The 26,357-nt window shown below is 48.0% G+C and overlaps 1 protein-coding gene across 1 annotated transcript in view; it reads left to right on the top strand.

The window, feature by feature from the left end:
• LOC148474610 (5-hydroxytryptamine receptor 3A-like) overlaps positions 1 to 26,357 on the top strand; it is a 54,856-nt gene that overhangs the window by 21,749 nt on the left and 6,750 nt on the right. The window contains exons 6-7 of the mRNA XM_088458355.1: positions 3,368 to 3,528; positions 9,996 to 10,200. Coding sequence (XP_088314481.1) covers positions 3,368 to 3,528; positions 9,996 to 10,200 — 366 coding nt within the window. The remainder of the gene's footprint in view (positions 1 to 3,367; positions 3,529 to 9,995; positions 10,201 to 26,357) is intronic.

Genomic DNA, 26,357 nt, shown 5'->3' with positions numbered 1-26,357 from the left:
GCAGCCCTGCAGTGCCTACTAGGGCCCCACAAGTACAGCGTATCCCCACCGCTTTAATGGGGCATGGCGCTACCTTACACCGGGGTGCCAACCACCTAAATGCCTGGCACACTACTACTCCATGCAATACCCTAACACTCCAGGTTTTATCAGTACTATTAATTGCACACCTGTTATATCCTTGTGTCTTATGTTACTTGTTGCTCTACCTGGTTCAATAAACCTAAGGCCTGACTAAGCTGTACCACGTGTGGACTGACCACCTCCAGCACCAACATACTGTGCAATACATTTAACGACTTATACACATACATGCCGACAATAAGCCCCCTCCTTCCGGGAGGGAGCTAATTGTCGGCTAACAGCGGGGGGCGTGTCCGGCCAGATGTGACACGTTGGGGGTGGGGCCGCGCGACTGCATCATCGTGGCCCTGCCCCCTCTTCACAATGCCGTTATTTTTGGCACTGTGAAGCAGGGGGCGGGGCCACGATGACGCGATTAAGCGCGAATCACGTCACCGGCCCCCCCGCTGTGGGGATTTCTAGTGTATTCTGGGGGGAGGCCCGGAGGGTTGGGGAATGTCGGGAGGATTGCCTGCCTTTTCGGGGGGCCTGGAGCGGCACCCGAAAATCGGGAGGCTCCTGGCCAAATCGGGAGGGTAGACAAGCCTGGTTTGGGGGCACTAGTTATAATTGCACCTAATGTTCAGGAGGATGGATGTGAAGCGCGTATTAAAACAACAGCATAAAACTAATTGAGATTGCAGTGGGGAGTCCAAGGGGTAAATATACTAAGATGGGAGTTCTATTTAAGAAGTGATGTTGCCCATAGCAATCAATGAAATACCAGGTAATATCTTCTAGAAGGAGCTAGATAAATGAGAAGTAGAATCTTATTGGTTGCTATGGGCAACATCGCTTCTTAAATAGAACTCCCATCTTAGTAAATTTACCCCCAAGAGTAAAAATAACTAGCGTAATAATATTTTGCAAATATGTTTGCTAAAAGGATTAGACTTATATTTAAATGACACACTTGTGAAATATAAAATGGTCTCTTTCCCTTTTGACATATACTGTATGTCCTGATGTGACATTCTCCTGTTGTCACCACACTCATTGAGATATCCTTGCAACCATGTAGTTGTGATGCCCGGCCTTCTTACTCTCTTAAAGGCTCCCATACACGGTGCGATATAGTAGCCGATCTGATGGATTGGAACGATATCTCTGCTATATCGTTCCGTGTGCGGTTATATCGGCCAGTGCGCGCTCCCGTGGGGTTTTACATCGCACCTCCAGATCTTACTGCATGTTAATTTGATATTGATATGGGGATGCGATGTACTATCCCATGTAGCGCTATACGGGTGGGGGAGGGGGGAGTCGGCATATCGGGCGGTCGGCCACCCGATTGCTCGGTGTGTGGGAACCGTTTGATATTTCGGCCATCAGATTGGCCATCGCATCGCAAGGTGCATATCGCACAGTGTATGGGGGCCTTTGGAGGTATATTTACTAAAGTGAGAGTTTTTAGAAATGGAGATGTTGCCCATAGCAACCAATCAGATTCTACTTAACATTTAACTAGTACCTTCTAGAACAGGGACGGGGAACCTCCTGTATGATTTGGTCTGGCCCTCAGAGCTTTTTTCTGCTAGCCTCATTTAAAGGGCCGTCTTAACAGCATTGTAGGCCCTGGGCTATGCAATGCAGTGAGGCCCCTACCCACCCATTCATAGCAATAGAAATGTAAACGGCCAATAAAATTTAACCTTTAGATTGATTTACTTGAAAGTACCAATGTTTAAACATAATGATGATGAAAAGAGAGGATTACGCACTCCACCTCCCTCTTCTCTTCTCCAGCTCGCAGTGCAGTTCCTGCTCTTTGCTGCATGTGTGTTTAAAGAGAGGGGGGCCCAGGGGGTGTGCCACCGGTGCCCCCACCCCCTAAATCTGGATCTGTGGCTGCAGGCTGGGAGGCAGGTAGAGAATACTGTCTAGCCACACTGATTGTGTGTAATTTACAATCAGAGCGCCCGGGAAATATTTCTCTGCATGCCCCTCAGCTGGTTGCCCTATGCACAGAGCAAGAGGCCACACACTCCATGTAGATGCCCCCCAGCCCAGCCTGTCCCTGCTCAAAGGCCCCTAGAATTGTGTGGCCCTGGGCAGCTGCCCAGTATGACCATACGTTAAGATGGCCCTGCTCATTTGGCTAGCAGGGTGCCTAGAATGGCACACTGCAGCCAGAATCTATGCAGCAGTGCCACCTGGAGCATCCTCTGGATGCTCCGGACATTGCTGTAATCACCGGCGATTGTGGCCCCACCCCATTTGACATCACGCGGAAGGGGCATGGCCTAAACCAGGCACGCAAATAATGTTATATATCTCAAAATGGCCCTCGGCAGAAAAAAGGTTCCCCACCCGTTCTAGAAGATAATAGCTAGAATCTGATTGGTTGCTATGGGCAACATCTCCAATTCTAGAAACTCTCACCCTACAGGCACACGCGCCGACCTGTTTAGGATTTAAAGGGCCATACACGCCCTTTTAGTGATGTCACAGGAAGTGACTAGGATAGCTGCCTATATAAGGGGGACTTTGTGAACACTCCAGTGCCAGAGTATAGGCTCATTACCATACTCCAGCGTTCCGTGCATATCCTGATTATCAATTTGACCTTGGCTTTGTTTGTGACTCCGATTCTGTCTGACCCCTGGTTCTGCGCTGATATCTGGTTCTGACCTCGGCTATTCCCTGTGACCTGTGTTCGCCTGCTCCCTGGTACCGTCTCGTCTGTTTGGTTTTGACCCGGCTTGTCGACTACGCTAAAGTCTCCTGCACTCTGTCCAAAGCACACCAGCACCTGTATAGGGAAATCTAACCTGAGGGCCGCGACCTGTGTGTCGGACGCAGCCAAGTCCATACCTTCTTGCGATGGTCCCTGGTGAACACCGCCGGCACATTAGACTCCACGCCTCAGGAATAGGTCTAGCCAATTCCCTGCATACGGGTTGCATCCACAATCCATCCGAAAGTTGTGACACTCATGTATTTTGCTCTGAGTTTCCCATTTACGTCTTATTTGTGATAAATGAAGGTATGTTAAAAAGTGTCCTTATATTTGGGTAAGATGCATCATTGGTCTGTGGCTTGCTAATCACCAGCCTTCCACTAGCCTTAATTACATCTGTTTTGTATAGACCATGTATGACCATTATGTTAGATATATGCTGAGCCTAGGAGTAAAAATTCAATAGGAAAACGGTCACCATCATCTCAAAGTTGCCAACATGGGCCCTGACTGTTATGGTCTGTAATCTGAATTTGACTAACAAGATATTTTCTGTTCCTCCAGTGAAGGATCTGATCATGCTGCAACTCTCCAACTCATCGGAAGTCAATAGAAAGTCACAAGAAGTGTTTGTCAGTAAAGGAGACTGGAAGCTGATTAACGTCACTGTGCGAAATCTGACATTTGGTTTTTCAGACAAAGGATACAGCCAAGTCATATACGAGGTGAAACATTTACCATAAACCAGGGATGTAAGTGTTAAACTATGAGGACAAAATGCCGATGTTGGGATAACATATTAGCTCTGATTGCCAGGACAGCCAAAATACAAGTCCCCAAAGAACCCCCTAACCCAACTAATCATATCACTTAATAAGTCCTCTGATACACTAATCCATCACATTTGCAACACAGCCACCCTTCCAGATTGCTAATGAATGGAAAAAATCCACACAACCTTCCATGAATGCGGGTATGTGCACAATATGGCACCCTGCTTCCATGGAATGGGTAAGTGGTCAATAATATGACACAGTGTAACAGTTCCACAAAATAAGGACCCCTACTACTTTCATAATAGAAAAAGATACCCCGGGAACCTCGTAATTTCTTCCCGTCAGTTCTCACAACATCAATCACTTTGAAACTACAGATGTAAAAAAGAGTATTAGAGACTCCATCAGTTCCACTTAAGCCCAGTAGGCTAAGTTGGGGTAAAAATGTCTAGATATATACAGTTATATAGTGCAAAAAAGTTTTTTGTACATAACCAGTATTCTTTGCAATGTCTGACTACAATGATTTATGTTCATCACCCGCTGCTACAAATAAAAAGATTTGAACTGTGCATGGCATGTAATGAGATACACGGAGGTGTTGGGACTGTTTGAACAGCACGTAGTATGCATTGCGAGGCACCGATATGTTGGCACTGTTTGTACAGCACGGTGTGCAATGAGATACACGAGTAGATGCAGTAACCCTGGAGCACAAAACCAGACAGCAAGTGTATCAGAGTATTCACATACACATATATCATAAATACAAACAGGTAAAATTAGCAAAGCCAAATACACTGACACAGTGTCTAAGACCCCCACCGGACTTCACCAGGGATCGCTGCAAGAGTATATGAACTTAGTGAGGACACAGATTGCGGCTCAGTGTACTTTAGTTGGTTCCCACCGTGAAAGCAACAGAGTACATAGCTGGTATGAGGACTCTGCCTGGAATCACTGCTGATGGTAGGGATGTGCTGCTGTCGATGAGACCGAACACCGAAGTTGAAATAACACTGGAAGCAAACTATACTGGAAAGTATAGTTCTTAAGCAGGAGCATCTATGAAAACACAACTGATACTCAGGCACTGAAGTATGCACTGAGCAGGTTTTTATAGTGGCTGGCTGATGGGAAATACCCTGTATGAGTCATCAGTGCTGGAGTTTAACGACAACACCTGAGAGGTGTTATGTCATCTCTAGCCTGAGGCTGAGCCCAGCTGGGTCCTGTTAAAAATTCTAATTGGGAAGTCCAGCAATTAGTAGCCTGCTGAGTGTTGGGGGCAGGCCAGTGATGTATTATGCTGGATACACACTGCAAAGATATATTTTCAGATCGAGTGATCTGTAGATATATCTGTAGATGACGGTCGTTCATACACACTGAACGGCTATCATCTGCTTCTGGCCGTGGGTCCCGCCGGCCGGCTGGGGGCGTATCCGCCCCCCTCCCCGCGGCCTCTGCTGCATGTGTACGGGCGGCAGATGTGGAGATATATCTGCCATCGGCTGTGCAGCACAGCAGACGCGATATGTCTGTGAACTACGTCGTTCACAGACATATCGCTGGTACACACTGGCCGACGGGCACCAGATATATTGGCCGATCAATTGATCTACCAATATATCTGCCAGTGTATACCTAGCTTAAGAGTGCTGGTACTGGCAGTATCCAAGATATTTAGATTTCTCCAATGCAAATAAGACCGAGCCCCACCAATTGCCTTTAATTTCTGGCAATACTATAGATGCTGAATTATTCTACATTTATCTTTCACTTGAGAACCATCCGAGAAGTGAAATAACCAGATCATCTATGGCAGGGGTCTTCAACCTTGGCCCTCCAGCTGCTGTGGAACTACACATGCCAGCATGCGCTGCCACCTTTTTGATATAACAGCATGCTAAAACTATGGCAGTGCATGCTGGGATGTGTAGTTCCACAGGAGCTGAAGGGCCAAGCTTGAAGACCCCTGACCAATGGTGTTGTCAACAAATGGCTGCCAGATGTCTCGGCTTAGCTTCAGCTAAGGGACCTATGCAGAATGCAGCTGACACTTGGCTATGTGTATAATTTCCCCTTCAGTTTAGAAGCATCAAAAGTGATCTTTACAAATGACTCTTCACCTCTTTGGGGCACTTGATCTGTGTATATAAAGCTCCGTAAGATGGGCAAGCAGAACTTTCACGCTAAGTCCATGAACCTGCTGTGCAGGGGCGTATCTATAATATGTGAACACGGGCCCCTGGGTCCAGGGGGCCCCACACCGCACACCCTGCACCCATTTATTAAATACTTACCTCTCCGGAGTCCCACTTCGGCAAATCGCCTGAAAAATGGCAGCGGCGGCCATTTTCACAGCGTTTAACGCAGGCGCAGTAGGGAAATCACTGGGAAATTCCCCGATGATTTGCACATGTGCAGTGGACTCTGGCATAGCACTAGAGTCTACTCTAATGCCCTTAGTCTGCTGTGCTCAGTGCACTGCTGGGGAGAGAGGAGGGGGCCCCGGATGGAGACTGCACATGGGCCCCCTCCTCTCTCAATATGCCATCCTTGGGCTAAGCTGCTCCTTTACCTTAATATTTCCGTCTAGTCCTAGGACATGCCATGGGAGATGGAGCTTAACCAGTAGCAGGTCCTTCTGGCCAAAAGAAATTCCAGTCATCCTTTACTTGAAAGCTTCTTTATCCTATCTCCACCCTGAGTCCACCAAACATATGGTGTATCAATAATTAAATACATATGTCAAACCAAGCCTATTTGTGTTATCAACAACATGAAGCAAAATTAGATGATCAGACCATTATACTACATTTCTAAATTTCTGGCGTTTGCACGGTCGTCCTTATCATACAATGTCTCCCCTGTGGGGTCAAATATATCAATGAATTCAGCCTGTCTTATCATTGTGAATGCTTTTGTTGGCAGATAGAAATTAGAAATGAGCGGTTTGGTTTTGCTGAAAACCGTCGAACCGAGTCCTGGCTTGGATGAATTTGTGGTTCCAAGTAGAACCGAGTCTTGGCTTGGATGAATTTGTGGTTCCAAGTAGAACCGAGTCCTGGCTTGGATGAGTTTGTGGTTCCAAACAGAACCGAGTGCTGGCTTGGATCACTTTGGGATTCTGAGTCTTCCCGAGTCCTGGCTTTGATCACTTTGGGATTCAGAGTCGCACCGAGTCCTGGCTTTGATCACTTTGTGGTCCCAAGTAGAACCGAGTCCTGGCTTGGATGAATTTGTGGTTCCAAGTGGAACCGAGTCCTGGCTTTGATCACTTTGTGGTCCCAAGTAGAACGGAGTCCAGGCTTGAATCATTTTGTGGCTTAGAGTAGAAGCGAATCCCAACTTGGATCACTTTGGGATTCCGAGTCGCACCGAGTGCTGGCTTGGACCACTTTGAGGTTCCAAGTAGAATGGAGTCCCGGCTTAGATCACTTTGGGGTTCTGAGTAGCATGAGGCCCGGCTTGGATCACTTTGTGGCTCAGAGTAGCATGAGTCCCGGCTTGGATCACTTTGGGGTTCCGAGTAGCACGAATCCCAGCTTGGATCACTTTGGGGTTCTGAGTAGCACTAGTCCCAGCTTGGAACAGTTTGTGTTTCCGAGAAGAATTAGAGTCCAACCTGGCCGAAAAGCTTTGGGACACACCCACAATCTCTGATCACACGAGCAGGATACGACAAGTACCATCCAGCAGCCCCAGCCCCCGGTGTCACGTGACCGGGATTTCTGGACGCCTACCTGGAAGCGAAGGAGGAACGCAGGCCAGCGGTCCCAGCACCACCAGCTAGAAAGAAGGAACGGTCCCCCCCGTGACTAACCCACAAAAGGAAAGTCGTGGCCAGACTGAACGACCAGCCGACACCCAGGCAGCCCAGTGTGCCCAACGATATGGCCACATCAGGCACGTCGTTCGCAGGCCCACACTGCAGGGAAGCCGGCATACCACCCCAGCTGACAGTTCACACTCTGTCCTCCCCCCTGTTCTGTTTCTACCTCACTCTTCATTTACAGTAACTATTCCTGGTAACTTTTCTTCAACCTTTTTAACATTTTTCTATATCCCACCTGTGCACTTTATTGGATCGTGCATATCCCCTGTTTTTCACCACTAACTACTGACTTCATCATTCTATACGCATGCCAACTAACTATCACAGCACTGCGGGACATCGCACTCTGCCGTCTACTGACGATCAGGCATTTATGTTCCTTTGTTAATACTTTACTCTGACCTACTGAAACTGTACCATTCAGAATATATTCACTTTTGTGTTACCACCCACAGCTATAGCGAGCGTCCATGATGATGGTTGCGATGGTCAAGACCATCGCAACCATCGGGCTTGCGACGAGACCCTGCGGTAGGGTCTCGCTGCCGCAAGCCCTGGAGTGATTTTGGCTCTATCAGAGCCAAAATCACTCCCACTGACATCACTACTGATGTCAGTGGGGCCGGACCCGACTCAGCTCTTCTCGGCAAGTTCAGAACTCGGATTTAAAAAACGGATCTTGCATATTTTGGATTACATGTAAGTCTCTCCTTCGTGAATTCAGGTGCTGTGAGGCGGTCGGAAATGACTGATGTTAATACTATAGGAACAAAAAACGGTTCTAAGATATTTGATTTTAGCTATTTTTATAACATTTTTAAGAAATCCAAAACCGTACTAAAACACTTGAGGGTGGTTTTGCCAAAACCAAAATACGAATATGATTTAGAACCAAAACCAAAATATGGAGTTCTGCGCACATATCTAATCTCCAACTCCTACTAACATTCATTTACATATGCTGACAGAAATTCTCTCCTCTAAAAACTTAGGACCTCATTCAGAGTCTCTCGCTAGCGCTGTGCACTCGCAAGTGGCCCAATGGTTTGCGTACGCGCATGCGCGCGCTTCGTTGTGCGCGTGTGCGAACTACTCTGTGCGATCGCAGGCCGCTCGCTCGCTCGCCCAGCAAAGACAGCCCAGTGAAATGAGTGACAGGAGAGGCCGTTTGTGGGTGGTAACAGGGGCAGGAGACTAATAACGGGGGAGTGGAGGTGCGAACGCAGGCGTGCCTGAGTGTTTCAACGCCGTTTTAGAGGCGTGCATAATAAACACGCAGCGTCATAGTACACGTCACATGCCTGTTTTTTACACTGAAGTCCTCGCAGTGCTTGCGGTAGGGTAAGGCAACCACAAGCGCTGCGATCGCTTCCGATTGTCCTCGATGTACCAATGTTTTAATACACTTTCTGGAGATGTGTGCTGGTGGGCAGCTCTGCCTGTGCGATTGGGCCGGACCCAGACGGTAGGCGTTCCCATGGGAACACCTCCGTCTGGCAGCCACGCCCCCGGCACGCCCACCAAAGGGGGCGCGCTGTCACTCACCATCGACAGCACGCCCCCTTTGGTGCGAGACCCCGAGCGACGGACTCCTCGTCGCTCGCCGGGTCTCGCGCATGCGCACGACGGAACTCCCTCCGTCGTGCGCATGTGCATTCGGGCACCATCGACCCGCTTGCGAGCGTCCTTCGCTCGCGAGCGGGTCTGAATTAGGCCCTCAGTGTGTACCCAGCTTTATGGTTTGGTTCCATGTTGATTTATACGCTCTCCCAGTGTTATGCCTATTGCAGTCAGTCCAGGTTATGGAGTTCTGGGTCTAGTCCTGATGGGGCCGAGATACTAGCAGGGTGGGGTTGGGTATTTGCTGGTGGTGACAAGTAACATGGGTGGAGATGTATGAACGGGTGTTAGGTGTAAAATCATTAACTGCGCATGTTATGTGCTGCACTTACTGCTTCCCTGCATTTTTACAAGTAATCAAAATGACAGGGGCATTATGTGTCACTATACCTAGGTAGAGCACCAGTGAGGAGTCGGAAATTATGAACGTTTAGTGGCACTGACGGTTTCAACAAATACAGCTATGGATTTTGTGCTGTGTCCGCACTTACACAGCACTGTAACTGACTGTCGGTTCTGTACTGTGCATACATAATATAATAAAGGTCTTTTCTTTCAGACATCTGCGCATGCCGCTGGGGATTTCTAACCGGAGCTTACGCAGTTCCTTGCAAGTGCCGGACATATGTATATTAACACTCTCCCTCTTCGGCAAATCAACTTATATAATACATCTGGTGTCAGGACCTGCGATAATGGGTGAACCAGGTCCTGGCAAGTACCGAACGTTAAGCACATAAACATACATCTCCCCCATGAGGGTGAAGAATAGGGGCCAAACCTGTGGCATGTGTTAGGCCAACACTTTCATTCAGGTTAAGGTTATAATGGGGCTGGCACTATAGTGTGCAGTATTTTGTGGCGTGTTGGTATTTCGGTCCAGGCTATGAAGATTAATGTTAATCGTGAGCTGCATTTTAAATATTTACAGCCATCTTTCCCTTTTGCTCTTCAGATTTCCATACAAAGAGAGCCTATAATCTACATAGTCAACCTCATCATCCCAGCCTGTCTCTTCCTTTTTCTGGACATGGCCAGTATGTTGATTAGTTCGTATGGGGAGAGACTTGCCTTCAAAATCAATGTCATCTTGGGGTTCTCTGTGCTTCTGCTGATCCTGAATAACATTATGCCTAAATCTGATAATACACCGATGTTAGGTATGTATCCATTATACCACCACCTTCAGCATATATGTGTATATATGTGTACCCTCTATGTTACTGTCATGTGCATTATTTAACAATGATTAGATTTCCAAAATAGATTAAAAAAAAAAAATCATTAGGTGCAGTACCTTCTTGCACCCTGTAGATGGTGTTTAAATTACTGTTTGCTTATATTTAAAACGGGCTGGGTATGGGATCCTGGTATTCTGTCTGGTGGCATCCTGGCATTACTGTTTGCTTATATTTAAAACGGGCTGGGTATGGGATCCTGGTATTCTGACTGGTGGCATCCTTGCAGTCAGAATCTCGACACCCGTAGGCAAGTACTCCTAACCATAACCTGTACCCCTCCCCTAACCCTCCCTCCCTGGTGCCTGAACCTAACTTTCCCCCTTAGTGCCTAAATCTAACCTCCCCCACCCCGCACCCTAAACCTAACCCTCCCCATTAGTGCCTAACCCTAACCCTCCCCTACTTACCTTACCGGCGGTCGGGATCCTGGAGCTGGGATTATGACGCTGTCGGGATTCCGGCGCCGGTATTTAAAAGAGGAGTCAAAGTTCATAGGGTAAGAGACTGAGTGGCAGTCTCTTACCTTATGAACTTTGACTCCTCTTTTATTCAGATAAGCTGATACCCTCCTTTTTTATCAATTCATCGCTACCTAGTCTCTTTATTTATTTTTTACTTATTTATTGTCCATCTTTGTATTAGCAATTCTTCCATAATTTTTATCTGTTGTGTGTGTATATGTGTTTTTATCTATTCTTAGAATAAATTACAAATATTGTTTACTTATTTCACCGTTGCACTTTCTATATATTTCCATGCTCATTAGGATATATTAATTTATTTATACAGTATTAATCTATTTTACTGTGCATGTTTATATGTATTTTTCTGCTCATCAGGCTTTATTTATTTATGCAGTAGCACTTTTATAGCACACTGGTTGCCCATCAGTCAATCACATTATATATATATATCAATCCAATCGACCAGCACTCCTTATAAACCAGTAAATGTGGTTTACTTGCCTTTGCGGGTATGACGCTCACACCGACAATACAAAGATGAAGACGGTGGCACTCATAGGACTTAGAACAAACTGAAGCACTAGGTCAGCTTAATTCCGACGTTTCAATCTCTTATTTGAGGTCCCTGAGGAAAATCTCAAATAGAAGATTGAAACGTCTGAATTAAGCTGAGCTAGTGCTTCAGTTTGTTCTAAGTCCTATGAGTACCGCCGTCTTCATTTTTGTGTATATAAATATATATATATATATATATATATAGTGATAGAAGCACTGGAGAAGTGTGGAATGGCTTCTATATCTGTCCCAGATTCCTGTCCTATGTGTTTTAAAACCCCCAGGAGAAGTCTGTTGGACAAAGCAGACTAGAAATGTCGGCTTTTGTGAAAAGCCGGAATGGGTCCTGGGTGTGTGGATGTGAGGAGAAGGAAGGCTCCATCCACAGGCCACTCCAGGTGTTGGGCCTTTCAGCCTGGTAGCAGGCTCATTAGGGCTTGCACCTGGAAATGGCTGATAAAAGCTGGCTTTAGTTGTGGCCGAGTGTCTCATACCTGGGAGAGCAGGCCCGCAGGTTAGCTTGCTCTGAGACACTGTTTGCTACAAACCCGAAGGTACTGTGGACGTGAACTTATTTTTAGTGTTCTGTTAGTGAGGGAACTTACTGTCTAGTTAGAGCCCAGATGGGTTAGGATTTATTTTATGTTTTGTGTATTTGATTATTGATGTTGTACAATTAATGGCTCTGACCAGCTTGCACGAGAACCCCAGAATTGTGTCCTGTTTCTCCGGCTGCTGTGTGTGTAAAGAGGGAGTCCACCTACCCAGGAGAGGGACCCCTATCCCAACTGTGTCATAATATATATATATATATACAAATACAGTCCAGGCGGCACTCAACGTGTATAATTCAAACAAAGCTCCGGTGCCCTCCATTAGGGAAACAAGCAGGAGCCCAAAATACAGCATGTAATCGTCGGCACTCGGATATAAATATCACTCAGAAGCCAGTATATGCCAACATTTTGATGGTTCCTTTATTCCATCGTCATCAGGGATAACAAATGACAAAATACACTCACCTTAAATACCCCACCACCATGTGTAACGTCCGCTGGTTCCAACGCTGGAACCGGGACACCCAACTATGATGTCACGGACCTGCGCCCATCGCCAGGACAACCATAAAAACAATGTAATACAACATGGATACATAGTAACTGCAGCATAGAGCCGATACAGATCAAACAGAAAATGCACATAATACCTTAACAAACATGAAAAATACTTAGAATATTAAATATACATATCATTCGTAAACCCAAGGGACATACCCTGAAATCCAGATATAATCCAAAGCACCATTAAATATATAGGCTGCACTATTGCCACCACGGCAAATATAATGAATCAAAATGGACATGGATTAATCAAAATGGACATGGATACATAGTAACTGCAGCATAGAGCCGATACAGATCAAACAGAAAATGCACATAGGCCCTCATTCAGAGCCGTACGCTCTGAGCAGAGCGCACGCTCTGAATGAGGGCCGGCCTCCATGAAAATGGAGCGTCCTTCTGGACGCTCGTATAGCTGTGGGTCACCACCCACAGGCTATACGAGCGTGCATTTTGATGGCCGCGATGGTCGAGACCATCGCGACCATCGAAATTGCGAGCCGGAGCCTGCGGTTGAGGTTTTCAACCGCAAGCTCCGGAGTGATTTTGGCTCTATCAGAGCCAAAATCACTCCCACTGACATCACTAGTGATGTCAGTGGGCCGGCTTTTGACGGGAGGCGTTCCCGTGGGAACGCCCCGGTCAGGGAGGCACGCCCCCGGCACGCCTACCAAAGGGGGCGTGCTGTCAATCAACATTGACAGCACGCCCCCTTTGATCGGACACAACGAGCGAAGGACTTTCCTTCGCTCGTCGCGTCTGGCGCATGCGCACGACGGAGCTCCCTCCGTCGTGCGCATGCTCAGTCCAGAACATCGACCCACTTGCGAGCGGACAGCCGCTCGCGAGTGGGTCTGAATCAGGCCCATAATACCTTAATAACAAACATGGGTATGTCCCTTGGGTTTACGAACCATCGAAATGTTGGCATATCCTGGCTTCTGAGTGATATTTATATCTGAGTGCCGCCAATTACACGCTGTGTTTTGCGATCCTGCTTGTTTCCCTAACGGAGGGCACCGGATTTTTGTTTGACTTATACACGTGAGTGCCGCCTGGACTATATTTGTATATTTGGACGTCCATCTTTGCTGGTAGTGGAGGTCCTGGGCAGTGGCACCCATATATTGAAAATTACTAGTCCCAGTACCGTGTTGCATCAGTGTGTGTATGGTATGGATTTTACACCATTAATTTTCATACCATGGATGACGTAACTGCAGAGACTGTCAATTTAGCACTTTTAACACAGGGAGATACCCTGTCTTTCAGTGAATCAGAAGTGGCCTCGATCCTAGTTAAAGAACAGTTATGTGATGATGTAGATGCAAAATCAATTGAACAACTATATAGGGAATGGCTTAAATTGAAACAACGCGAACTTGACTATTTCTATCATGGGGTCACACTAAGTGATTATTTTAAGGAGAAACGCATTCCACAAGGTTTTAGAGTTCGGAATTGTCCAACAATCGGTCGCTTTAATGCAAGTTTCTGTAAATGTTGGATTGCGATCCTAAATAAATGCAGTTATGATCTGATGATTTTAGTAATTGAAGAGGCTGGAAGAGAACTTAATTGCATTCGGGATAAGATCACTGATTTTGAGCTTAAATTTAAAGCCACTGTTGAAGCTGATGTTGGGAATAACTGGTGTGAGAAGCTAAGCGGTCAGACTGCCCTATATAAAAGAGATCTTATACAGTTTAAAAAAGTCAAGTTGGCGAATGTGAATGCCGATTATGAACAAAATCGACTTTATCAGTGGATTGGCGGTGTTAATAGAGAACGACGCCCTTCTCGTAAGGTATATCACCGTTTTCGCCCTAACTCAGACACTTCACAGGATATAATCTCCACTAGTGACTCTGACATTGCATTGGGTTCCAGCCAGAGTGTCCCTTTAGACACGCAGATTCGCGGATCAATTATAGATCTAAGAGGAGGTATACAAGGCGAGGGGGGCAGGGTGAGAGGCAGGGCCGGCAGACCACCCCGGTCCAGGAGGAGACAATACTTAATTTGTCATCCCACTCCCTCACAGAATTAGAAAATAAGGTCCTCAACCGCAGACTTTCGTTTGTCCCTACTACTAGGTTTGACAGCATGCAATGGGAGGTGAAAAAGTACCGTTTGAATAGGCAACTACGTCTTCATGAACATTTCAATGTTAGGAGGGCTATGTTTGAACCAGTGAGCAGTAATGCCTCTATTAAGACCTTCTCTCGGTTACTTGAACAAGAGGTGGAATGTTCTGTGTTACCTTTGATTCCTCAACGTAATAAAGATTGTAGCAATTTATCTACAGGTAGTAGTGAATTCCAAGCATTGAATGATGTGGCTTCATACTCGGATATTGTGTTTCGCCCGGCAGATAAGGGCGGAGCAATTGTAATTCAGGACCTTACCACATAGAAGGAGGAAATTGAGCGGCAGTTGAAGGACGAGAAGGTCTACAGGTTGTTGTCAGATGACCCGGGTAGGGTATTTAAAAAAGATCCAGGTGGCAGATTGTGTCAAGCTGTTGATGAGAAAGTAATCTCTCAGAAATTGTGTGATTTGTTGTTGGTAGATCACCCTGTTACACCTTTGCTATATACATTACCATAAATCCACAAGGGATTAACCCCCCCCCCCCCCCCCGGCCGGTAGACCTATCATTTCCACTAGAGGCTCTCTTTTTCAAACTATTTCTTTTTTTTGGATTCTGTTCTTCAATCATGTGTGGTGAGACATCCTGATTAGATACAACTGCCTTTTTAAATCTTTTGCGGAGGATTGAAAATATTCCAGTTGATAGCTTTTTGTGCAGCGTTGATGTCAACAGTCTGTACACAATTATCCCTAATAGGGATGGTGTGCAGGCTGTCTGCAATTTGATTACTGATAACCCCCTATATTCAGGCCCTGATGTTGGGTTTTTCAGGGACTTGTTAGAGATGGTTTTAGGTAGAAACTATTTCCTATACGATGGAAAAAATTTTCTGCACACATCTGAATGTGTGCGATGGGGTCCAATGTGGCCCCATCGTATGCAAACGCTTTTATGTTTGCCGCAGAGAGAGAGATCTTTTTTTCTGATATCTGTATATCGGGCATGACTAAATTTTATGCCCGATATATAGATGATTTATTCATCATTTGGAGTGGCTCCAGGGAACAATTTGTTGAGGTTATGGAAAACCACAACACTAGTGATAGCCCAATTAAATTCTCTTATGTAATTGATGCGAATACAGTAACCTTTTTGGATGTTAAGGTCAATTTGAACAGGGGCCAGATTGAGACTGAGTTGTTTGTGAAGCCTACTGATAGAAACTCGTTCCTACATGCCCAAAGCTTCCATCCAGAAATCATTTAAATTCGGGCTTCCTTACTCTCAGTTTATACGTGCTGTCAGAATTTGCAGTGACAGATGTGTAGCTTAGAGTAATATTGATCACATGTTGAACAAGTTCATCGATAGGGGGTACAGTATTGATAGTCTCCGCAAGGCTAAGCGGAAAGCATTATCTATACCCAGGGAACATCTGCTGACTAGGTCTAGTGAGAGAAAAAATAAAAAGAACGGTACAGAGAAGAGTGTCATGCCCTGGGTGAATCATAATAATGTTGTCAGTAATGATATCAGACGGGTTACAAGAGTCTGATGTAGACTTGAATTTGAAAAATACACGTATAATGTCTTGCTTCTCACGCGGAAGGAACATCCGTGATATAGTAGTAAAAACTGATGTCACGGGATTAGGTACTAGTGGTCCTGGAGGTTTTTTATCTAGAAAAAATGGATGTTTTAGATGTATCAACTGCCTGACTCGTAGATATCTCACTGTAAGTGATTAGTTTTTGTCATCCGATGACTGGGAAAAGGGACTCTATTAAACATATGGGGCCTGATTCAGACCCACTCGCGAGCGGCTGTCCGCTCGCACGTGGGTCGATGTTCTGCACTGAGCATGCGCACGACGGAGGGAGCTCCATCGTGCGCATGCGCCAGACGCGACGAGCGAAGGACTTTCCTTCGCTCGTTGTGTCTGATCAAAGGGGGCGTGCTGTCGATGTTGATTGACAGCACGCCCCCTTTGGTGGGCGTGCCGGGGGCGTGCCTCCCTGACGGGGGCGATCCTAAGGGAACGCCTGTCGTCAGAAGCCGGCCCACTGACATCACTAGTGATGTCAGTGGGAGTAATTTTGGCTCTGATAGAGCCAAAATCACTCCGGGCCTTGCGGTTGAAAACCTCAACCGCAGGCTCCGGCTCGCAGTTTCGATGGTCGCGATGGTCAAGACCATCGCGGCCATCAAACTGTACGCTCGTATAGGCTGTGGGTGGTGACCCACAGCTATACGAGCGTCCAGGAGGACGCTCCATAGTTATGGAGGACGGCCCGCATTCAGAGCGTGCGCTCTGCTCAGAGCGTACGCCTCTGAATGAGGGCCCTGGTGTCTTGTACTACTAAATTTATTGTATACCTCATAGCGTACCCTTGTGGTAAAGGGTATGTGGGCAAGACCGAGAGGACTTTAAGAGAAAGAATGGCGGGACATCGTTCGAGTATTAGAACCTCCATCTCCTCCGGTCAGAGTGATCAGCTGGTTGCCCGGCATTTTATGCAAACGGAACATGGTTTAGCAACACTTCGATATATCATTATCGATCACATCCCACTACCACTGAGGGGTGGGGATCGATCTATGATGTTACTTAGATGTGAATCCAGGTGGATTCACAGATTGAACACTAACTCCATACGGCCTAAATGATCATCTTGAGCTTCACTGTTTTATGTGAAGATGTTATTTAATAATCATTTTGATTAATTATATTTGCCGTGGTGGCAATAGTGCAGCCTATATATTTAATGGCGCTTTGGATTATATCTGGGTTTCAGGGTATGTCCCTTTGGTTTACGAATGATATGTATATTTAATATTCTAAGTATTTTTCATGTTTGTTTTTAAGGTATTATGTGCATTTTCTGTTTGATCTGTATCGGCTCTATGCTGCAGTTATCCATGTTGTATTACATTGTTTTTATGGTTGTCCTGGCAACAGGCGCAGGTCCGTGACATCATAGTTGGGTGTCCCGGTTCTTGCGCCAGAAGCAGAGGACGTTACACATGGTGGTGGGGTATTTAAGGTGAGTGTATTTTGTAATTTCTTATCCCTGATGACGATGGAATAAAGGAACCATTGTAACGATGGCATATACTGGCTTCTGAGTGATATTTATATCCGAGCGTCGACGATTACATGCTATATATATGTATATATATATATATATATATACACGCATACATACATACAATGACAAAACTTGGATGGCACTCCGGTAAATAGACAATAATGCAGACCACCGCCATGTGGTCTGCATTATTTATTGTCTATTTACCGGAGTACCATCCAAGTTTTATCATATATATTTCTGCAACCCTGTATGCTGCAGGAAGAGCACCCAGAAAGTTGAACATTATATATATAGGAGTGCCGGGCAAATACCTTTACTATTGATAGACTTATTTATTTAAATCAGGATGTTACAGGAGAGGAAAGTTTTGGGAAGGGGGAGTCCTCTCCTGAGCCCCGAAAGCCAGTCTGTCTGTCAGAGTTCAGCCGTCCCTTACCGTCCCGCCGGCTTCCTCTGACTTCCCGGGCAGTCGGGCGGCTGGCGCGGCGACGTGGGAGATGCTGAGCATTCACCCTGTAGCTGTGGTGTCAGGCGACCCGGTGAGCGGGGATCGCAGTTTCCGTCATGGGCGCCGCCATGACACTTTCCCTATGTCAGTACTTCCTTCCCTGAGTGACTCGGCTGGTCAGCTGACGCTGTGGGCCTATCAGTAGGCTCCCAGGTCTATATATATCCGGCTCCTGTGCTCCAGGTAGTTGCCTGAACAATCATTGTCACCGCTAGTGTACTAGAGGAGTCTCGTTCCAGGTCCCCATGCTTCCAGTGTGTTTCTTCCAGAGCTTCTAAGCTATCTCTCCACAGTGCCTTTACTATCAACAGCCTGTGTGAAAGCTAACCTCCATCTCTCCACAGTGCCTTTACTATCAACAGCCTGTGTGAAAGCTAACCTCCATCTCTCCACAGTGCCTTTACTATCAACAGCCTGTGTGAAAGCTAACCTCCATCTCTCCACAGTGCCTTTACTATCAACAGCCTGTGTGCAAGTTTAACCTCCATCTCTCCACAGTGCCTTTACCATCACAGCCTGTTTTCAAGTTAACCCTTCATCTCACCTCAGTGCTATTACCATCACAGACTGTTTTCAAGTTAACCCTTCATCTCACCTCAGTGCTTTTTCCAACACAGCCTGTTTGCAAGTTAACCCTTCATCTCATCGCAGTGCTTTCACCATCACAGCCTGTGTGCGGGTTAACCATTCGTCTCATTGCACCCTAGTGCATGATCTCCGGCCGGCAATCCGGTATATACTTCGTGGGATATCCAGCTGTTACCTCAGCCTACCAATTAATCTCCACACCTCTCTAGCCAGCACCTCAAGTGCCTTTCTCCAGCCAGGAGTTCTATCCCACTCCCCACGTGCCTATTCCAGGCATTACCCTTGGGCCACGGGTGTTTTGATTCTCTTTTTCCCTGCAGGCCTTGGTCACCAAGTCAAAGGACCGCGACCTGCTTACAGGGAGCCGCACAAGCCCATATCCCGCTTGGAGGGGTCACTGGCAAACACCTCCTTGTGAGTTAGACTCCGCACCATTGACTAGGTCTAGCCAACGACCAAGACTTGTGGATGCGGAGATCATACGTCCAGGCCCCTCGCCTTCGCCTCCTCCCACAGCCTCAGACCTCGGCTTTCCAAAACCCGCCGCCCAGCGTGACACTGTCAGGGTAAAGATAAAGAATAAGGGGCTGGGGAGGGGGCAGGAGTGCACCCAAATGGTCAGAGAGTGAAGACACAGGGACTCAGGTGGCACCAGGAAGCAGCGAGTGGTTGTAGGAATACCAAGGCTTGCATATTTCATGGTAAGTTGACCCTGTTGGTTAGCAGGCCGGTAATATATTACATTAAAGCAATGTATCAAGTGTGGGAAATCACTCTGCTACAGCATGGTGACCGAGGCATTTTAGAATTGCTGTAGCAATTTGACATTTTATACCAGAAAAAAACAAAACTTTTTTGCAACAGTCATACCTCATTGACTCTGAACAAGCCGATCATATATGAGGTCCTTTTAAGGTCATGCTTTTGCATGCCACATATGGATGTCTGTGTGCTGTCATCTGTTCCTGTGCAGTGTAAAGATGTTACAGGTGGTCACTGACTGGGGCTGAGTCTGAGTTGGGAGCAGTCTATGTGCTGTCACCTGTTCCTGACAGCACGCCTCCTTTGGTGCGAGACCCGTAGCGACGGATTGCCCGTCGCTATCCGGGTCTCGCGTATGCGCACGACGGAGCTGGCTCCATCGTGCGCGAATGCGCTCTGGGCCACCATCAACCCGGTTGCGAGCGCTCAGCGAGTCTGAGATGGGAGCAGTCTATGTGCTGTCACCTGTTGCTGTGCAGTGTCAGATGTTATAGGTGGTCACTGGCTGGGACTGAGGGCCTGATTAAGAGCCGGACGCTATTTGCGAACGGTCGTTCAGAAAAAGGGGTCGGCTATTTAAATTGAGCGCTCGCGCTTTGCGGTCTGTTGACGCCTCTATGTCTGAGTGAGCAAACGAAACATGCGCTCGCTATTTTGTAAAGACGCCTCCTGGCCGTTCGCATCACACATCATCTCCGCTATTTATTAGATTAATCGAGTACATCGAAAGGCGTCTGAACTGCTCGCAGTGCTTGTGGTAGGTTTTACTTCCCGCAATCACTGCGAGCAGTTCAGGCTAAAAGACAACCAAGTGACATGATCGATGACGCTCCCTTACTAATTATGCACTCCCATTAAATGCCCGTTTTGACCGTTTGGCACGCCTGCGTTCGGATCTCCACTCACCGTTTTCAAGCACCTTCCCCTGTTACCACCCTCATTCTGTCACTCAAATTAGCAGGCCCTCGCTGTTTTGCGAGCGCACGATTTCCGACCGCAATGACTGGTTGGCGCATGCGCATTACGACCCATACACATGCACAGATTTGCGAACATCGCTCGGAGCGAACGAGCGGCCGCTTACGAGCGGCTCTGAATCAGGCCCTGAGGCCCTCATTCAGAGGCGGTCGCTCGGGAGCGATAGGTCGCACCCAAAGTGATCGAGAATATGCAAAACAAGCGCTCAGTCGCAACGCACATCGTAAGTGCGGAAACACCCACAACAATGAAAGCACACCCCTATCTTTACGGCCTAATTCAGAGTCGGTCGCTGGCGGCAACCTACGTCAGCACGATTAACACCTGTTACATTGTTAATTGCCTACAAACATCGGTTGAGGCAGAAACCATCGCCAGCACTTGCAATGCTTAAGGTAGGTCCTGGGCTACACATAGCGTTGCGAGCAATAGCGTCGTTATTGCGAGATGACATGTGTGATGACTCTTTCAGTAATATATGCACGCCATAAAACGCCCTTTTTAAAGGTCAACCACGCCTGCGTGTGCACCACCACACCCCCGTTCACAAGCACCTTCACCTGTAACCACCCACAAACGGCACGAAATGTCAGTCACAGCTACGACCTCGTAGTGACTAGCAAGCAAGAGGATTGCGGTCGGGAAGACAGGCTTGCGCACGCGCACTGCCATGTACACGCATGCGCAGTTGAAAAAAACATTGCTCGCTACAACAAATCGCTCTGTGCGACTGCCTCTGAATGAGGTCCAGAGTCTGAGTTGGGAGCAGTCTGGACCTCATTCAGACCTGGTCGCAAGCGGAGCGTTCGCAACCGGGTTGATGGTTAGGTCCTACGCACGCGCAGCGGCCGCACTGCGCATGCGCAAGCCCCGGAGCGAGAAACTCTCTTGCTCCGGAGCTCACTACAAAAGGGCCGTCTGTCGATGCTGATCGACAGCTCGGCCTGTTTGTAGGCGGGGCGGGGTGGGTGGCTACACAAACGGAGGCGTTCCCAAGCGAACACCTGCCGTTTTGTTGGCGGCCGCACTGACATCAGCAGTGATGTCAGTGGGGAGCTTCCTGCTTGATCAGAGCAGGAAGCTCCCTGGGGCTTGTGGCTGCAGAGACCCAACCTTAGGGTCTCGTCGCAAGCCCCGATGGTCGCGATGGTCTTGACGATCGCGACCATCACCCTGGTCGGTCGCTAAGCTGTGTGTGGTAACCCACAGCTTAGCTAGCAACCGTGAGGCCGCACTAAAAAAAAGAAGCGGCAGCCCTCATTCAGAGAGAGCGATCGCTTCTTGCGACCGCCTCTGAATGAGGGCCCCTATGTGCTGTCACCTGTTCTTGTACAGTGTCAGATGGTCACTGACTGGGGCTGAGGGTCTCATTCAGACAGGGCCGGCCCGACCATTACGCCGGGTACGCAGGCGCGTAGGGCGCCACAGTGAGGAGGGCGCCGCCATCCTGCAGCCCGTCAGTGACAGTGAGGGGATGCGATGGATGGGGTGGCAGACGGGCGCCGGGCCTTAGGGGGTCAAGCGCCGCATCAGGGAAGGGGCAATGACGGTGGTTCGTTCGGCATACATAACTCATGGGAGCAGGGGCGGAACTACCGGAGACAACAGTCCCTCCTCCATTGCCCCAGTGTCCTAAAAAGAAGCTCCGCTCAGGGCTGTGACTACATCGTCATCGTGACCCCCTGCTTCCATGTCCCTGCTGCCCAGGAGTACTGCACCTGCTGCAATGATGCACATACTCCCGTGTGTCTGCTTCTGCTGCATTGTGTGATGGTCTTCCGGCACAGAGCATGATGATCTACTCTCCAGTCACCAGCCGCTGCCTGTGAGCCAGCCGCAGATCCTTCCACCACGACACATCACAAGGGGATTCTACACGAGGACCCAGTCGAACCAACTCAGAGTCAGCCAAGTGAACAAGAGAGAACAAGAAGTCGATGACCGGATCTATGGTAAGTTATAGTCATGTGTCACTGTGGCAGGGAGCTCAGCTTAGTAGCCCAGCCGGGTAGAGGCCGCCGGGGAGAGGCTGAGTGGCTGAGCACAGCTGGGGAGAGGCCGCTGGGGAGAGGCTGAGTGGCTGAGCACAGCTGGGGAGAGGCCGCTGGGGAGAGGCTGAGTGGCTGAGCACAGCTGGGGAGAGGCCGCTGGGGAGAGGCTGAGCGGCTGAGCATAGGCGGGGAGAGGCGACCCAGTACTCCTCACCTGCCTCACCTGACCCCCGTCTGTGCGCTGCTTCCTGCTCCACAGTTATGGTGCATACACACGATCAGATTTTTCCTTCAGATATGAACGATAACGATTTAAAAATCGTTCAGTCGTTCATATCTGAAGGAAAATCGTTCATATCTGACATGCCTGAACGATGGACGATCAACGATGCGCGTTCCCGTTTGTCAGATAACGATATCTGACATCTGATGGGTTTGCAGTCAGACTTGGACGATTCCATTCATTTTAATGCAGTCAAAAATCGTTCAATCGTTCAAATCGTTCAAAACTTTGGTAAAATCGTTCAAATCGTTCAATCGTTCATCTGACAAATCTGACAAGTCTGACAAATCTGACCGTGTGTACGCTCCATTAGGTGAGTGTGCCGTGGATATGACTGCAACGGGCTGCGATGGCAGCTGCCTCTAACTCCCCTGTTCCCCATATCTGTCTCCCATACAGGTCCTGTTGGGGCCGGTGTGCTGTGTGCTCGATGCCCGGGAAAGGCTGGTGAGTAGGGTGGGGCAGAGGTGGCAGCAGCTGGTACCCCCCTTTCCCTCTTGTGGGAGCAACAGCAGAGACATATGGCCAATGTCTGTAATACTACTGTCTGACTGCTCTCCTGCCGGTCTGGTGTCTGTGCTACAGCGTCTGTATATCCTCGGGGCAACAGACTGCCCCTGCATTACGTGTGTGAGAGAGAGAGAATGGGTGACTGCTGTGTGTAAGAGAGAGAGAGAGAATGGGTGACTGCTGTGTGTAAGAGAGAGAGAAAATGGGTGACTGCTGTGTGTGTGTAAGAGAGAGAGAATGGGTGACTGCTGTGTGTAAGAGAGAGAGAGAGAATGGGTGACTGCTGTGTGTGAGAGAGAGAGAGAGAGAGAGAGAGAGAATGGGTGACTGCTGTGTGTGAGAGAGAGAGAATGGGTGACTGCTGTGTGTAAGAGAGAGAGAGAGAGAATGGGTGACTGCTGTGTGTAAGAGAGAGAGAGAGAATGGGTGACTGCTGTGTGTAAGAGAGAGAGAGAGAATGGGTGACTGCTGTGTGTAAGAGAGAGAGAAAATGGGTGACTGCTGTGTGTGTGTAAGAGAGAGAGAATGGGTGACTGCTGTGTGTGAGTAAGAGAGAGAGAGAGAATGGGTGACTGCTGTGTGTGAGAGAGAGAGAGAGAGAGAGAGAGAGAGAATGGGTGACTGCTGTGTGTGAGAGAGAGAGAATGGGTGACTGCTGTGTGTGAGTAAGAGAGAGAGAGAGAATGGGTGACTGCTGTGTGTGAGTAAGAGAGAGAGAGAGAATGGGTGACTGCTGTGTGTGAGAGAGAGAGAGAGAGAGAATGGGTGACTGCTGTGTGTGAGAGAGAGAGAATGGGTGACTGCTGTGTGTGAGTAAGAGAGAGAGAGAGAATGGGTGACTGCTGTGTGTGAGTAAGAGAGAGAGAGAGAATGGGTGACTGCTGTGTGTGAGTAAGAGAGAGAGAGAGAATGGGTGACTGCTGTGTGTGAGTAAGAGAGAATGGGTGACTGCTGTGTGTGAGAGAGAGAGAGAGAGAGAGAGAGAATGGGTGACTGTTGTGTGTGAGAGAGAGAGAGAGAATGGGTGACTGCTGTGTGAGTAAGAGAGAGAGAGAGAGAATGGGTGACTGCTGTGTGTGAGTAAGAGAGAGAGAGAGAATGGGTGACTGCTGTGTGTGAGTAAGAGAGAGAGAGAGAATGGGTGACTGCTGTGTGTGAGTAAGAGAGAGAGAGAGAATGGGTGACTGCTGTGTGTGAGTAAGAGAGAGAGAGAATGGGTGACTGCTGTGTGTGAGAGAGAGAGAATGGGTGACTGCTGTGTGTGAGTAAGAGAGAGAGAGAGAATGGGTGACTGCTGTGTGTGAGTAAGAGAGAGAGAGAGAATGGGTGACTGCTGTGTGTGAGTAAGAGAGAGAGAGAGAATGGGTGACTGCTGTGTGAGAGAGAGAGAGAGAGAATGGGTGACTGCTGTGTGAGAGAGAGAGAGAGAGAGAGAGAGAGAGAATGGGTGACTGCTGTGTGTGAGAGAGAGAGAGAGAGAGAGAGAGAGAATGGGTGACTGCTGTGTGTGAGAGAGAGAGAGAGAATGGGTGACTGCTGTGTGTGAGTAAGAGAGAGAGAGAGAATGGGTGACTGCTGTGTGTGAGTAAGAGAGAGAGAGAGAATGGGTGACTGCTGTGTGTGAGTAAGAGAGGGAGAGAGAGAATGGGTGACTGCTGTGTGTGTGTGTGTGAGAGAGAGAGAGAGAGAGAGAGAGAGAGAGAGAGAGAGAGAATGGGTGACTGCTGTGTGTGTGCATGTGATACAATGGATGACTGCTGTGGGTATGCAAGACACTGGTGTGTGTGACAATGGGTGACTTCTATACACCTGCATAGTAGCCATATCTATCCTCAGTAAAAACAAAAGGCGGTTAGCTGCTTTGAGTAAGCGGTGAATAAATGCAGTACGCATGCGCACCGCATCAATTCACTGGAGAGAGGGACTGGCGGCATGCCCAGCAGATCCCGGAGTGCTGGGCATGCATCCAGTGTGACAAAAATGGGGTGTGGATCGTGGGTATGGCTTTTCCCACGAGACCACGGGCCCTTAATTATTTTGGGCGCACGCAACAATATGCTTAGGGGCGCCAAAAAATTCAGAGCCGCTCGTAAGCGGCCGCTCGTTCGTTCCGAGCGATGTTCGCACATCTGCGAATGCGTATGGGTTTCAGTACGCATGCGCGAACCAGTCAGTGCTGTCGGAAATCGTGTGCTCGCAATATAGCGAATGCCTGCTATTTTGAGTGACAGGATGAGGCGTTTGTGGGTGGTAACAGGGGAAGGTGCTTAAAAACGGGGAGTGGAGATCCGAACGCAGGCGTGCCAAACGGTCAGAACGGGCGTTTTAGGGGTGTGCATAATTAAGAAAGCAGCGTCATCGACCACGTCAGTTGGGTGTCTTTTAGCCAGAACTGCTCGCATGATTGCGGTAGGAAAATGCAACCACAAGAATAGCGAGCAGTTCATTCGCCTTTCGATGTACTCGATTAATCTAATAAATAGCGGAGATGACGTATGATGCGAGCGGCCAGGGGGCGTTTTTAAAAAAAAAAGTCTGCATGTTTTGTTCGCTCGATCAGACCTAGAGGCGTTATCAGACCGCAAAGAGCAAACGGTTAATTTAAATAGCCACCCCCTTTTTCTGAATGAGCGAGCGCAAATAGCGTCCGGCTCTGAATCAGACCCTGAGTCTGAGTTGGGAGCAGTCTTTTTCACAGACGCAGAAAAAACTCCTACTTTTGCATGATTTAATGCTCCTTAGTCACCTATTTGATGGTAACAGATCAGAAAGGTTCTGACAAGGAAACTGCTGTCTATGAAAATTGTTTCTGCCTTTGGCACAGAGCTTTTCAGAAAAATATTCTCTAGAAAATGTAGCAATTGACCAATCACTTGCTCTGCTGCTTTCACTGTTCTACTAATAGACTTACGTTGTACCTGGGAGCTATTTCCATACCACACCAGAATAGACTACGTAAGAGTACTCTCAATGACGCAGCTGTAAACATTTGTTATACTATATCTGGGAAATCTTGCAGCACGCCACCTGCGCAGGAAGAAGAGGTGTTGCAGCACCTTTCCCACTGCAGAAGAGATGTGGGAAGTCCAAGTGAGACCATGTGTAATATTTACACCCAGGGACTAAGGG

Source organism: Taudactylus pleione, unplaced genomic scaffold (genome assembly GCF_031769625.1).
Source record: "Taudactylus pleione unplaced genomic scaffold, aTauple2 ptg000828l, whole genome shotgun sequence".
Taxonomy (NCBI): Eukaryota; Metazoa; Chordata; class Amphibia; order Anura; family Myobatrachidae; genus Taudactylus; species Taudactylus pleione.
The sequence above is the reverse complement of the archived record's forward strand: the minus strand, read 5'-3'. Positions and strand labels throughout refer to the sequence as shown.